This window comes from Lissotriton vulgaris, chromosome 2_1 (genome assembly GCF_964263255.1).
Source record: "Lissotriton vulgaris chromosome 2_1, aLisVul1.2, whole genome shotgun sequence".
Lineage (NCBI taxonomy): Eukaryota > Metazoa > Chordata > Amphibia > Caudata > Salamandridae > Lissotriton > Lissotriton vulgaris.
In genome coordinates, this window is record NC_141687.1 from 1,171,233,598 (window position 1) to 1,171,248,700 (window position 15,103).

Genomic DNA, 15,103 nt, shown 5'->3' on the forward strand with positions numbered 1-15,103 from the left:
GTGAGGACAGTGCTGAAAAAGATGGTCATGATGGCCTAATGTAGTTCCCTAATACCACATGCAAGACTGGACATGAAACCACTACAGGAATGGCTGCAACAATAATGGTCACAGGCAGCCAAGAGGTTGGACGATGAAGAGACTGTTACAAAGTTAAGAAGGAAATGCAGTAGTGAAAAGCCTTCAAACCCCCAACTTCCTCAGGGCCATTGCATCAGGCGCATTCCACACGGGAGGGGTAGCTCCCTCGCTAATCCAAAACATCACAGGTATAGGTAGCCCCATAGAAGTGGTACAACACATAAATGTGTTGCAATTCAAGACATTACCTCTAGCACAAAAGGCCTTCCAGATACACCTGATGGGTGGTACAGTGCTAATCCAAACCTCGACAAAAGAGGGGGGGGGAGATGGGGTTTGGGGAGTAAAGCCACACCCCTTATCAAAACTAGCACAAGGAATATGGAAATGGACGATAGAGAACTAAATATTGATATAATTGTCAAATCTGTTTGAGTTCCCTTCAGCACTAATCCTCTGTAGTAGATCCCCCAAAACAACTCAAATACTTGGATGTCCCTCCGTGTGATTTAATGTTTTCTCGTTCTTTGCTCTCTTCTCCTTGTGGCTGTTGACTCTCTCGAACTCCACCTGTAACAGGGCTCATGTTTGACTTCAGTCCCTTGCATCCACCGACACTGCACTCTGGTGGGCTCCTCCTCTCACACTGGGGCACTGGACTCCGGAATCTGTTAGGTCCACATAGTGCTGGCACTCTCCCTCCCCCCTAAGCTGTCTGCACCTCTTAAAAGGCACAGTTTTATCGTTTGTGACTGATTTCATTTTTATATCCCTATATTTGAAAAGGTAATGATATTTGGCTTTACAATTCTTTTGTTATAGCGGTTTCCTTCCTGTTTTTGATGTGTCATGTGGGTGGGCATTCAATGAAAGGAGGTTTGGAGAGGAGGGCTATTTTAACTCTGGAAGTGTAGGATGTACTAAATCGCTCTCCTTTCCTGTCTCTGGTTGGAATTCTAGAGCCTGTATTGGCCAAAGCTTGATTCAACTGCTTTTTACATCAGCCACACTGTCCTTCTCTTTTGTTTGCTCTACTTAAGTGAATTGACAAGAGTCTTTGTGGATGTGCTTATTTAGAAAAGAACAACAAACAATATGCAACAATGGGTCAACGCAAGAATGCAGCAAGCTATGTGACTATGTGTGGAAAAGGGGCACAATTCCTGAATCCCAAGTATCTTTGGTGAAAAAGTGTTCCCATCAGATACCCGTCCTGTACCGCCCTACATCACTTGGGATCCTTCACCCGAAGGAAGTGGAAAGAACCACTTAGGATTAGGTAGAGTGTAGCCTAATCATAGTTTGAAGGAATGTGAAGTGTGTGGGTTTGAACTTAGTGTAGGTATCAGGGGGTACAAAAAATTAACATAAAGCAGTGCATAAAGTGCTCAATGTGGCAACTAGGAGTGGAAGAGTTAATATTGGGTTGTGGGAGTGGAAAATAGAGTTTAATAGAGTCCTACCCACACCCAAGGTTAAAAACAGTGCAAGTAGTGGTAACAAATAACTACTCAGATTGTAACTAGGTCGACATGTTTCTGCAGTGAGTTGGTTCAAGGGATACCAGTCTGCTTCATCAGGACCTTCTTGTTGTTAAAGTGCAACTGCCAAGTTCTGGGGAATGCGTTCTCCACCTCACCCGGCCACAGCTCAGGTACAAATGGAGCACCGCTCTGTCCGTCGGTACTCCTCGCCTTCCTCTAGGCTGACTTGTGGGAGGTCCAACCTTGTGGGAGGTTTAACCTTGGGTGTGGGTAGGACTCTATTAAACTCTATTTTCCACTCCCACAACCCAATATTAACTCTTCCACTCCTAGTTGCCACATTGAGCACTTTATGCACTGCTTTATGTTAATTTTTTGTACCCCCTGATACCTACACTAAGTTCAAACCCACACACTTCACATTCCTTCAAACTATGATTAGGCTACACTCTACCTAATCCTAAGTGGTTCTTTCCACTTCCTTCGGGTGAAGGATCCCAAGTGATGTAGGGCGGTACAGGACGGGTATCTGATGGGAACACTTTTTCACCAAAGATACTTGGGATTCAGGAATTGTGCCCCTTTTCCACACATAGTCACATAGCTTGCTGCATTCTTGCGTTGACCCATTGTTGCATATTGTTTGTTGTTTAGTTATAGGGACTGCAACAATGCAAGGTCATTAAATATTTTCCCACCCTTGCCCCCCTTATTGTGTTATTATTTAGAAAAGAAGCCATGTATCTCTTTGGCTGACCACCTGTCCTCCTTCACATTTCTCAATATGGATAGTAATGCTTTCACACCCCTTCTTCCCCTTTCCTGGGCATTAGATCTTCATACATTCTTTATGCGTACTCTGTGATCTCATGCGCCTCTGTTTATGTTCTCCCCTAAGGCTATCCTGCATAGCTGTATATCCTAGCCTTCCAAGATGTTTAACCAGTTTCGCAGTTTCATTAGATGTATGCCTATACTGATGGTGGGGAAGGCACAGGCACGTCTTGCACAGAACTCACATTTTCAACAGCCCTCCTGCTGCTCCTGCTCCGTGCCTGCATTTCTAAAACCTTGTAGGAAATAAACTACTGGAAGCCATCGGCGTGTTGGAAGGCTGGAGGTGTTTTCTATTCAAAAAGTTCAAATTCTACTAATTTAAAGTGGAGTATGTGTCCCATTGCATTGTGAGGTTTAGACTGACTTACAGATCTGTCTGCAGAACCCTTCGGACCTGTGTCTGTCCAGTGTATGTTTGATGGCACATGTTTTTTGTATTTGCAGTTCTTCAGGCTTGGTTTACCAAAATGGCTCAGTGAGCTCCGGGGACAGTATGGATATAAACCTCTATCCTGCACCTCCGCAATACGACATGGCTTCACCGGGGTCTCCGGCTCTTCCAGATGATGCTTTGCCACCGCCACCAATGGAGTTTGGGTAAGTTAAATATTCACTGCACACCCTGGGGAAACTGTCTCTTCCATTTTAGGGGGCTATATCTATAAAACAAAACTTTGAGTGTTTTCAGTGTAGTCCTTCAGCGACAAGGTCAGGTGCCAACATTTAGTCTTCTTTCTTGTCTGTGACCAACCTCCTTTTTCATTCTGACAATCTGGTCACCCTAAACTTGTGGATGGATACTGGTGGAAAAAAATATGCGAAATTGAGGACCTGCTTTTCTTTCAACTTGTATCCTTATCATAATTTCTTCCCCCCAACCCATCCTTTTTGTGGTTTTACAAACTAGTTTTTGTTCTCTCTTGCAGGTCCTATTGTAACCCGTACTTTCACATGTACTATAGGTTCTGCTTTCGATTATCTGTTTTCCATCATATTAAGGGTTTGTCCTGCCCGTGAAGAATTGCACTCTCTGCATGCTTTTTGACTAGATGTGTTACTACCTTACATAGCTGACGTCAGGGGACTTTTTCTCTGTATGCTTTTACATATCCTTTGTCTTTTAGCACTCCATGGAAACACATGGTTGTTGTCCTTCTGTTTATAACCTTTTTCTTCTTTTCTTCTGATCGCTTCAGATCAACTGGTGTCCACTTTTTTTTCCCTTGTCTTTGTTCCTGTCGCTCAAGAGCCTCTCTTGGTCTGTTGTCTTGGTAATAGTTTTCTCTCTAGCCACCCTTCTCTTGCACCTTAATGGTAACTGTTTTTGACTTTGTTCCTCCTGTATTGGCAGAGCCAGTAGCGTCAACAAGCCATTTTAAAAGTTTAGAAAATATTGTTTTCTGTATTATCTAGATGGTCATCGCATTGCATAATGTGATATGCGTTGCATCATCACATTGTATCAGGCAACAAGATGTGCATCAAGAAAGTATAAAACATTGTGTTCAATGCATGTGTGCTGTAGATACACGTGCTTTGCATACTCCTACCATCAAGTGCTGGGTCCGGATGTTTGCACGTTGTTTTTCTTCAAAGAAGTCTTATTCAGTCACGAGGTATAGTGACTCCTCCTTTCGGTGATAGTGCACATGGGCATCAACTCCATTGTTAGATTGTTTTCTTTCCACCATCGGGTTCTGATGTGGTTGTGGTGCTCCGGTTCGAGACTGTTCTTCGAGATCCCTTCGATGCGCAAACTACTGTACCCTCATCGGTATTGTTTCAAACTCGTTTCCCATCCTCTCGGTGTCGGAAAACTCCCTAGTTGGATCAGGAAAAGTCCAACCGCAGCCTTCGGGCCTAGCCTGTTTCCATTAACTTTCACTCAAGGAAAACATCATTGAGTAATCTGCAGAAGGAATGGACTCCTTTCCAATTTTGCCCTCGTTGCCGCTCTAAATATCCACACACTGCCCTTCACAAGGTCTGCAACCTGTGCCTGTTTCCGGAGCACAAGGAAAGAAGTCTCTGATGACTTTTGCTAATTTCGATCTAAAAAGACCAGCTTGACCATCTGGCTCGAGCGGAAGAGGAATTCTCTGTCCTGGACTCCTATTCGGAACTGGGGTCCCAGGATGTCCCAGCTGGTCAAGGTGCCATCTGTACTAAAACCCCTTTGCCCACAAAACATGCTTCCACCAAACAAGCCTTCCGGGCCATCACCCCCTTTTCTGAATCTTGGTAGTTTAGTCTGCCCTGTTCCCATGATGCACTGGGCCAGGGACAGACTGATTTGCATATAGCCAGGTTCTGAGCTGGGATGGTGCAGTGAGATAAATAACGGTGATGGATCAAGCCCTGATCTTTGGACTGGGTAAGAGTGGTCTGCTTAATTCAGACACTCTGTTCATCACCACCCCCTTTTCTGAATCGATTTTGGCCACTATAGGTGTGGCAGGGTATACTCAGACATGAGTCCCTTTCTCACTGCACCATCAGGATTCAAGCAAGCCGGGCCGAAGACGGCTGAAATGCCAGAAACCGGTCCCCGGTAGCTTGTCTCCTTTCTGGTGAAGAATTGGCTTGGTAGTTTAGTCTGCCCTGTTCCCATGATGCACTGGGCCAGAGACAGACTGATTTGCATATAGCCAGGTTCTGAGCTGGTGCAGTGAGATAAATAACGGTGATGGATCAAGCCCTGATCTTTGGACTGGGTAAGAGTGGTCTGCTTAATTCAGACACTCTGTTCATCACCACCCCCTTTTCTGAATCGATACGGCCATGGTAGGCACCGAGACTCTGTTTCGAACGCCCATCCTCCGGCTTGGCACTGATTGTGCAAGTCAAGCTTTCCGGCCCAAGTTGAGACACCATTCCTTCGGCCCCTAAAACTTAAGTTCCAAAGGATAAAAAGGAAAAATCCGGCTCAGTACTGAAAATTTCAGCACTGAAACAAAAATGCTCCTCAAAAGCCTCGGAACCAATTCTGAAAACTATGCATGAAAAGTCGTTCTCAAAACAAAAGAACATTTATATTAATCCTGACACTGGACATATATAAAAAAAACTGTGATGCCATTATCCTCCAATAGGAAGATTCCTAGCTCACAAGACTTAAAATATAAAAACTCCTTTAAAAAGAAAAAAGGACATGGCTACTAGCCCGCTCCACCCCATTCCTTATTCCCCGCCACCATTTTCACCAGTACTTTTAGTACCAAGTTCAGACCCTCTAGATATTACACCACAGTGTTCCCCTCATACAGATCCTGATGCCGGGGCTGGAGACAACACTTTTGGCCAACCACCACCAGATCCATGGGATGATTATATTAAAAAAAATCTATCTATCTATCTATCTATCTATCTATCTATCTATCTATCTATCTATCTATCTATCTCTCTCTGGACAAAGATCCAGGTCTATACCCTGCAAAACCGGCACCTCCTGATAAGAACATCTCATATCAGGAGTTAATTGCCCCGGCAGCCGCATATCATGGAGTAACTCTACATGAAAAGGCTTTTTATTTGAAGCATTGGGGACCTCACATAAGATGGCAGCCTTTACCATTGTTAAAAGGCGTTATGCACCACGCAGAAGATATTTTTAAAGACCCTGTACGCACACGTATCTTAAAACTCAGGGTTGATAAAAAAATAAATGCAAACCCCCATCATCTGACCCAATTTTTATTAGGGGCCAGCTTCCATTAGACTCTGTGTCCAATGCTCGTAAAAGATCAAATTCCCAGACCTCAGGCGAGTCAGCGCCTCCAAACAAAGAGTCTAAATGAATAGATGTCTCAGGTAAAAGAGTGGTTGTACAATCAGCCAGTCTTTGTTGCATAACCAATACACAAGGTATGACAGGGCACACTGGGATGAAATGGAAGAGTTACTCCAATGCCTCCCAGAGGAGCATAGGAAAAAAAGGGCAGGAACTAGTGCAGGAGGGAAAATTAATGTTAGAGGCATATGAGCTGCAGATTACACACTATGCATAGATGGCCACCTAGTGTTGGGCCTGGATGTTTGCAGTTTGTTTTGTTGTAGAAAAGTCTTTCGGAGTCACGGGATAGGTGACTCCTCCTTAGGATGATACTGCGCATGGGCATCGGCTCCATCCCCAGATTGTTTTTTTCCGCCACCGGGATCGGATGTGTTTCCAGCACTCCGTGTTGGAACCAATTTCCTTCGGCGCGCAATCCTCACCAAACTACAAAGCTTAGTTTTGAACGCTTTCCAGTCGACGCTAATCTTCAAACATCGAGGATCGCGATTCCGATCGTCGTCGACAGCCTTCGGGCCAACCTAGGCCTCAACTCCAGCTCATGGAAAGGACGCCATTTAAGAAGTGTCCTCAATGTGGGTCGAAGTTTCCCCACACCTCCCTGCATGAGGTGTGTAAGTAACCTCTGTCTCTCTCTTGAAACGTGAAATCGGATCGGGGGGAAGATGGCGGCTGGGTAGGACGCTCAGCCGATGTGCTCCTGAACCTGTGAGGCATGCGGGGGAAGACGGTAGCCTAAAAGAGCACCACAATGCACAAAATGACAAGTAAATGGTAATCCAGCAAAACGGCAAGGGATTCTCATCGGCAAACCGGCACGGCATGGTGGTTTCTGCAGTTTCCGTACCTGGGAGAGGAGAGAGTTCACGCTGCGGCAGGCAGGAGAGAGCGGAGCCGAGTTGCAGTCTCAGCTTCTGGGCGGTGGCTGCGGGAGCCAGATCGCGCTGCAGCCGAGCTGCCGGAAGGTTGTGCTTCCAATTCCGGGGCATAAGCGGCAGAGTAAGCGTGAGAGGCAGTGAGCTGCCGAAAGAACACAGAACAAGCACTGAAAGCACTGAAAGTGTGCAGCAAGAAGCGATCAAACCAAACTATACGGGGGAAAAGCTTACTAATAGGGAAATTGGAAGCAACAACAAACGAAACAAGCACAAGCAAAAGCAAAAAAAACTGCAGAAGAAAGAAACAAGTAATTACAACGAAAAAGAAGCGCAACCCCCTGAGGTAAGGTCAAAAAATTGTTTAATTCTTAAACTTCCAATTTATCCAAAGAAAACACAAGACAAAACTTTAGTAACAGTATCTATATGCCCAACTGAACCAACTGAACCAACTACTCTCCAATACCCATTAGACACAGAAGCTAACAAACAAGCTATCAAACAAAGAGAAAGCATAGATAAACAGCCTAGGAGCGACTTGCCGAGCATAGTAGTGGAGGGTGGTAAAAAAGGCTATAACAACTCGGAAAAGTCCCCTCTCCAGTCACAAGTAACAGAAACAGAAACAAAAACTCAGGGAGGACAAGTTCTAAAAATACAAGAAGAGCAAAGAGAACAAAGGGAACAAGTCATATCCACTTATAGCCTGCGAAACAGAAATTTCCTAAGGCAAGAGCAGTATCCTAAAGGGATATCTCCAAGAGAGCTAAAAAAAAAAAAAAGCTCAGAAAACATATTAGAGACAATAACTAGACTGATTTTGAAGGAGGACCGATTACTCTCAAAGAAAAAATAGTATCCTCGTCTCAAACAAAAACCAAAATAAAAGTGACACCCTCTCTAAGATCTTATTTTAAACTTCAATCTACCCAATCTATCCAAGAATGCAAACAGATTAAACCCTCATCTCACGAACTATCACCTACGAGGGCGGAAGAAGAAAGTTGTTGTTGTTTTAACACAGCACTACCACTAAATCGAGCTGAAACTTCAGAAGCTCTATCAAAATTGGATAAAGGAGCCTCGCACAGCACAAAAAAAGAGAGTAAAACTAAGAACAAAAAAGGTGTCGAGTCAAAGTGTCTAGAAGACTGTTGGAAAAGCAGTAAGGAAGTTAATTTGAAAAAGGATACAAAGCCTCAAGGAGAACATATGGCGGAGGGGGGAGAAAAAGAGCAACGTGTCAAAAAAACACAGGAAGCAACAAAATATATGGAGGAAACACCGGGGGAATCACAAGGGGGAGAAAAAGACACTCAACACCCTCAGAAAAATCAAACAGAGGAGCTCCTTGAAAAAATATGGACTGAAATGAGAGAAAAATTCGCAATATCTGAAGCCAAACAGGATAAAATACAAGAAGCTTGTGAAAAATTGGACAATAAACTAAATGCCTTGGGCGAGAGAGTGACGCTAGTAGAAACTGAAGTTGTTGCCTTAGGCAAAACAGTAGCAAGAAATCAGAAAGATATAAATTCTCTGAAACAAGAAACCAAGATAATGAATGAAAAGATGGAATCACTAGAGAACCAAGCAAGAAAAAATAACATACGAATTCTAAATGTTCCGGAAAATAAAGAAGGTTCAGACATAAAGAAATTTGTAGTAGCATTACTGACGGAATTCTTTCCCTGGGCAGACCAAGCACTGTTACAAGAGGACATCCAAAGAGTACATAGGGACCCATTTGGGAAAAACAAGGAGAGGAAGACCACAAGGAAAATACTTGTGAATTTCAAAACATACCTATTAAAAGAGAAAATCTTGGGGGAAGCATTGAAAAATTGCAACTTTAACAAACAAAACTGGACCTTTAGAATAAGATCAGACATTCAAACAAATTTTTGAGAAGCTTATAACAGCACTCCTGTGGGCTAGTAATTCTAACAGTTAGGGCATAAGTTGTGGACCCTCAATATATCAGAACTCTACTACTCGTAGAGTATTTTAGAAAGGAAACAAGTGACAAGGTTGCATTCAGTAAGAGATATCAAAACAAAAGGGTTTCACGATATAGTCCACTTATTTTGTTTTCTTCAATCTTTATTCTTTCAATTCCATAAAACAGATGTTCCCAGCAAAAATAGATATCACCAACACGTGTTTCGTCCTACACAAGGACTTTTTCAAGGCATGAACACGGCGAACTGAGATGTATATTGAGCATCACGTTTTGAACAGAATGAACCGTGACTTGGGGATGAGACTTAATATCCAAAATATATGTGGCAGAGAGAGAGGTAGAGCAGAAATGCGAAATGAGGACAGTTATCCGGTCAGTAGCAACAGTTCCAGTAATCAGATACGACCCAGCTCATCAGCTAGCAATATAATAAACGATAGGTCAGTACACGTCTGTTAATATTTGGTTCTTAATGACGAACACTCGAAGGTAAGCTGGTGTTCTCAAAGAGGTAAAGTTTACAACCATGATAAGTTGGTGCACATAAGTATAGTTATCGCATTACCTCACTCAAACGGTCTTCGTGACGCGAATAAGATCAGACATGTCGAAGGCGTCCCAAACCAGGCAATGGGAGTTAGGAAATTTAATGTCAGAACTTCAACAACTTGGTGCTACGGTACAAATGAAATTCCCACCATCTCTTAGAATAATGTGGCGGAACAAAATGAGGAACATGAAAGAACCGCAAGAAGTCAGAACATTTATTGAATTTATGAGAGACCAGAGAAGAGCAGAAGAACCGATGAGTTAGTGGGAAACCCCTTGAATTCATAATATCGACTAATAGCAGAAAAATCAGAGGTGCAAGGCTACTAAATAACACCACGAGCAAATCAGGAAATCACGGGGCAGGGAAGCACAGCCGGTTATGAAGATAACCAAAGGAAAAGAAGAAGGAGGCTTCCCCGGGGAGGTTTACACAAAACTAATAAAAAGAAAACACAAAAATATCACGAAAAGAAATGAGGGTGGGGCGCAAATTAGGGGGAAAAAAACAAAAAAAAGGTCCTCATACGCTGTATCAAAAGGAGAAACAAAATGGAGATTTTAAACAATAATCTACAATCTAAACAGAAATGGAAAAATGGGGAGTACAACTAAAAACATCAAGATACTCTCCTGGAATGTAAACGGGCTAAGAACAAAGAATAGGCGGAACAAAATACTAGAATATATCAAAACATCAGATTCCGAAGTTATAATACTACAAGAAACACATCTCCTGAAAGAAGAGTGGATACAAATAGTAAAAAATTTAGGCTGGATAGATACATACGCTTGTACAACACAACAATGTAACATCAAAGGAATCATAATAATCATAAAAAAGTCTCTAAAAGCGGATATTGATTCAGTAGAAGTGGACAACAAGGGAAGATGGGCAATACTCAAAATAAAGATTGAGAATAGACCGCTCACGATAGCAGGATATTATGGTCCAAATCAAGACGATGCAGAACCCCTACGGAAACTATACTCACAACTTCTATTAGCTACCTCACCTATTATCCTGGGAGGAGATTTTAATCTCGTGATGGACCCTAAACTAGACAGGTCACCACCAGGAAGACAGGCAAACCTGCCAAAAATGAGAGAGTGGATTGCCATATACAAAAAAGATCTTGAGCTGATCGATATCTGGAGAGACAAAGGAGACATCAAGCAGCCATTCACTCTACACAACAAAAAACTAGGACATAGGTCGAGGATTGATTACTTCCTTATTGATCGAGATTTATCCAGTAGTGTGGCAAGTGTAGTACACCTACCAGCTCATATTTCAGACCATTCAGCTGTCCAATTAACATTACAGATTAAGAAAACAGAAACTATAAAAAGATTCACAGTAGAAAGAGCAATACTACAGGACAAACAAATAATAAAAGAATTAGAAAACGAAACTTTAAATTTCTTTGAACTCAACAAAACCAGCACCACAAAACAGATAATTTGGGACACATATAAAGCAGTGGTAAGAGGGAAGTTATTGAGCCTAGGTGCTTATAAAAATAAAAAATTAAAGAGTGAAATATCAGATCTGGAAATTAACATTACCACTCTAGACTCCTTAATATTAAGGGAACAAGAAACAAGTAGAAAAGAGGAAATACAACAAGAAAGACAGCGCGAGAAAGAAAAATTAGAAGACATCCTCGAAGAGAGAGTGCGGAAAAAATGGGAGTCTAGCAAGTTATCTAAACATGAATACGGCGAGGGATGTGGAAAATGGTTGGCATGGAAACTTAAAACAGACTTAGCCAAAAATAAAGTAAGAAGTATACATCAGGAGGGACAAACAACACAAAGAACGGATGATGAAACAATAAAACAAGAATTCAGGAATTTTTTTGAAAAATGATATACTGAAGACACAAACCCACAAGTTTCACTAATTGACTCCTATCTCGAGGATGTCCCAATACTGGCACTAACAGATGAAGAAAAAATAGAACTAAACAAGGAAATCCTAACAAGCGAAGTGGAAGTGGCCATTAAAAGTCTAAAGAAAGGAAAGGCAGCGGGACCGGACGCTCTACCAAATGAGTTCTACATGGAATTAAGGAATATTTTACTCCCACACATCACAGACCTAGCAAACCTGATTCTTAAGCAGGGAAGCAGCATACCAGATTCCTGGAATGATGCGGTCATCACCATTATCCTAAAACCCGGAAAGGATCCGGCTAGATGCGAATCATATCGCCCTATATCTCTGTTAAATACAGACTATAAAATCTTCACGAAAATAATGGCGACCCGATTGGGAAAAATTCTGCCGAAACTTATAAACACCGACCAAAAAGGTTTTATTAAAGGGAGACAATTGCACGAAGTCACACAAGAACTATTGACTGCAATAGACATAGCCACACAAAAGAATCTCCCTCTTACTATATTAACTGTCGATGCCGCAAAAGCATTTGACAGAGTGAACTGGGCTTTTTTAGAGAGAGTCATGACTAAAAATAACATAGGGAAGCCCTTTATGCAGGTGATAAAACAAATATACAAGACACCAAGATCTAAAATCCTAATTAATGGATGTCTTACGGATGATGTGAAAATTGGTAGAGGAACAAGGCAGGGGTGTCCTCTCTCACCCCTGCTTTTCAATTTATACATTGAACCGCTTGCGAACAACTTAAGGAAAGCCAAAGAAATCACCCCATTTAAATATAAATATGGGAGAAGAAAATTGCACTTTATGCAGATAACTTAATGATCTTCACGAACAACTATTTGAAAGCCAAATATAAGATTGAAGAAACTATTAGTGCTTTTGGAAAGGTCTCAGGTTACTTATTGAACCACACAAAAACGGAAATTATGACTTGGAATACCAAATTTAAAAGTTCAAATATAAAGAATGAAATAAGATACCTGGGAATCCTGATAAATCATGATCTAAATAAAATCACGCAACGAAATATAAACAAAGTCACAGTTGAGGTGAGAAGATTGTTTAAAACTTGGTCCACCTTACCCCTTAGTTTGATAGGAAGATCTAATATCATCAAGATGTCCATACTACCAAAATATACATTTTTGTTCAATTCTATCCCTTTTGAATTCACGAAATCATTATTGAATAAACCGCAAAGCGAAATTGCAAGCTTCATATGGGCCTCGAAAGGCATAAGAATTTCACAAAAAAAACTTTGAAGAAGAAAACAAGATGGAGGACTGGCTAGCCCGGACCTATTGGAGTATCATAGGGCTTTTTACTTTAAAAACATTCGAGTGCTACTTAAAAGCTATGGAAATTACCCAATATACTTGCAAGTAATGACAGACTCAGTTGATCACTTTTTGTTTAAATTTGAACACCCCAAATACTTCAAAAAGATTAAATTGAAGATTCTAAGGGAGGCAGCTAAAGTTTGGACTCAAATAAGAGGAGTCTTAAATGTCCCGTATTACAGCGAGAAAGCACCTATTTGGAGCTCACCAGGGACTCCAGAATGCCTAAAGGATACTTTGGCAACTCCATTAAAGATAGCTAACGTGAACTATTGGGGACAACTATTGAATGGCTCAACTTTGAGAACATGGACAGAACTTCAAGATATTACTAATAATTCAATCTCCAAATTTAAATATTATCAGATTCTAAGTTGGTCTAAAACAATACCCATATATAACAAAGAAAATGAAAAACTTGAAAAAGAAATGGTAAAACATACATTAACATCAAAAGAAGTGGCAAAATGGTACTGGGCATTAATAACAGCTGAAGACGGAAACCAAAACATTGAAGATCAAATCTGGGCGAAAGATTTGACCACAACCGACTTAGACTTAATTTGGGAAAAATCAGTGGAGAAATGCTGGTCGACACTAAAATCAGCGTCACTAAAAAGGAACCATTTATATACAATACATCGAGCATACTGTACCCCGAAAAAACTCAAAATTCAAAAATACAGGAATAAAGAAATGCCCGAAATGTGGCGAAGAAAAGGCAGACGACATCCACATGTTCAGAAGCTGCCCCATGTTAAAGGATTTCTGGAATGAAGTTGGTAAGACACTGAGTGAAATCATGAAGAGAGAAATAACTGTAAGTACTACTCTTACTCTTTTCGGGATAGAAGAATCAGTCAGTAGAGGGGGGTTAGATAATTACCAAGAAAACCTGCTCTTTGTATTAATTGTACTTGCAAGAAGGGAAATCTGCATTAAATGGATAGGAACATCCTCTCCAACACACAGTGAGTGGATGAACTCAGCAGTAAGAATAAACAAATTAGACAGAAAAGGAAACAACAGCAAAAGATTTAAGTATTGGGAAAATTTTGAAAAACACATAAATCCTAGCACAGAGTAGAAACTTTAGTCCTATGATTAAGGCGAAACAACTTCTGGTTAACAAGTATGGTACTTGTTGAGTAGCTATAACAGCTAGCTCCCTCACGTTTCGAAACCGAAGTTTAAACTATGTGATGTTTCAAGGATACTCCTCTATACTACCCAGACAAGAGAGACCAAGGGGTAGAGATGGAACGAAACAAACAAGTTAGAGGTAGACACCTGAAACTCCGACCACATAAAGCTTCGCAATATGAGGACAAAAAAAAAACCTCTGTCTCTCTCCGGAGCACAAGGCGAAAGACTGTTCAGCTTGTGCCTCTTTCCGGTCCAAAAAGACTATCTGGGACCGAAGAGAGAGGAACACAATGGCTCAAAGATCTTCAGCTCCGATTCCGAACGACATCTTGGAGGAGGGCGTCAACGTCCCTGAACAGAACAACGTCGACAGCAGCTCCGAAGCAGACGACATCACTCTAGCGCAGCGGGTCGTAAGTAAGACCGTCGACCCCAACCCCTCCTCGACACAAAAGGCCCCGGTCACACCCTCGCCCTCCAGCTCGGGTGCACACCGTCAAACTGCTTCTACTGCCCCACCTTCGGGCCCGGCTAAGAAGCTAATCAAGCCTTCAGGCGACTCGAGCTCGAGTCGACCTTCACACGGTGCCGGCGCACACACACCGGCACCGAAAAAGACAACGGCCCGACATCCAAGCCATCGGCGCCGAAGCACACCACCACTACTCCTTCGGCACCGAAACCCAGGCCGGAGCCAAGCAAGCCCGCTTCGGATTCCAAGACACCACCAGAACCGAAAAAATCATTGGATCCAAAAACCATACCGGAACCGAAAAAACACTCTGGCTAAGGACCCAGTCACTGGACACCTAGTTTTCGCTCCAAAAATCGACCACTGGGCACACCAGCTCCAGCTCCGCATTCAAAGAAGGACATGGCTACCTCTCCCTTAAGAATGCCTTCCCCTTCTCTCTCGCCTGTACCATCACCACCACCACAGCATTCTCCAGCATCCCCTTCACCTTCTCTCTCGCCTGTACCATCACCACCACCACAGCATTCTCCAGCATCCCCATCACACCACACAGGGATGATAGCTCTGACGATATGGGGGGTAACACACCTGATCCAACAACGACCACAGGATCCCCAGACCCGTGGGACAATTATACCACCC

General features: G+C 42.3%; 1 protein-coding gene across 3 annotated transcripts in view; it reads left to right on the top strand.

Annotated features, from left to right (window-relative positions):
- Positions 1-15,103, top strand: part of WASF2 (WASP family member 2) — a 506,607-nt gene that overhangs the window by 434,393 nt on the left and 57,111 nt on the right. For all 3 annotated transcript variants that reach the window (XM_086956878.1, XM_086956880.1, XM_086956879.1), the window contains one exon: positions 2,847-2,999. In XM_086956878.1, coding sequence (XP_086813004.1) covers positions 2,847-2,999 — 153 coding nt within the window. The remainder of the gene's footprint in view (positions 1-2,846; positions 3,000-15,103) is intronic.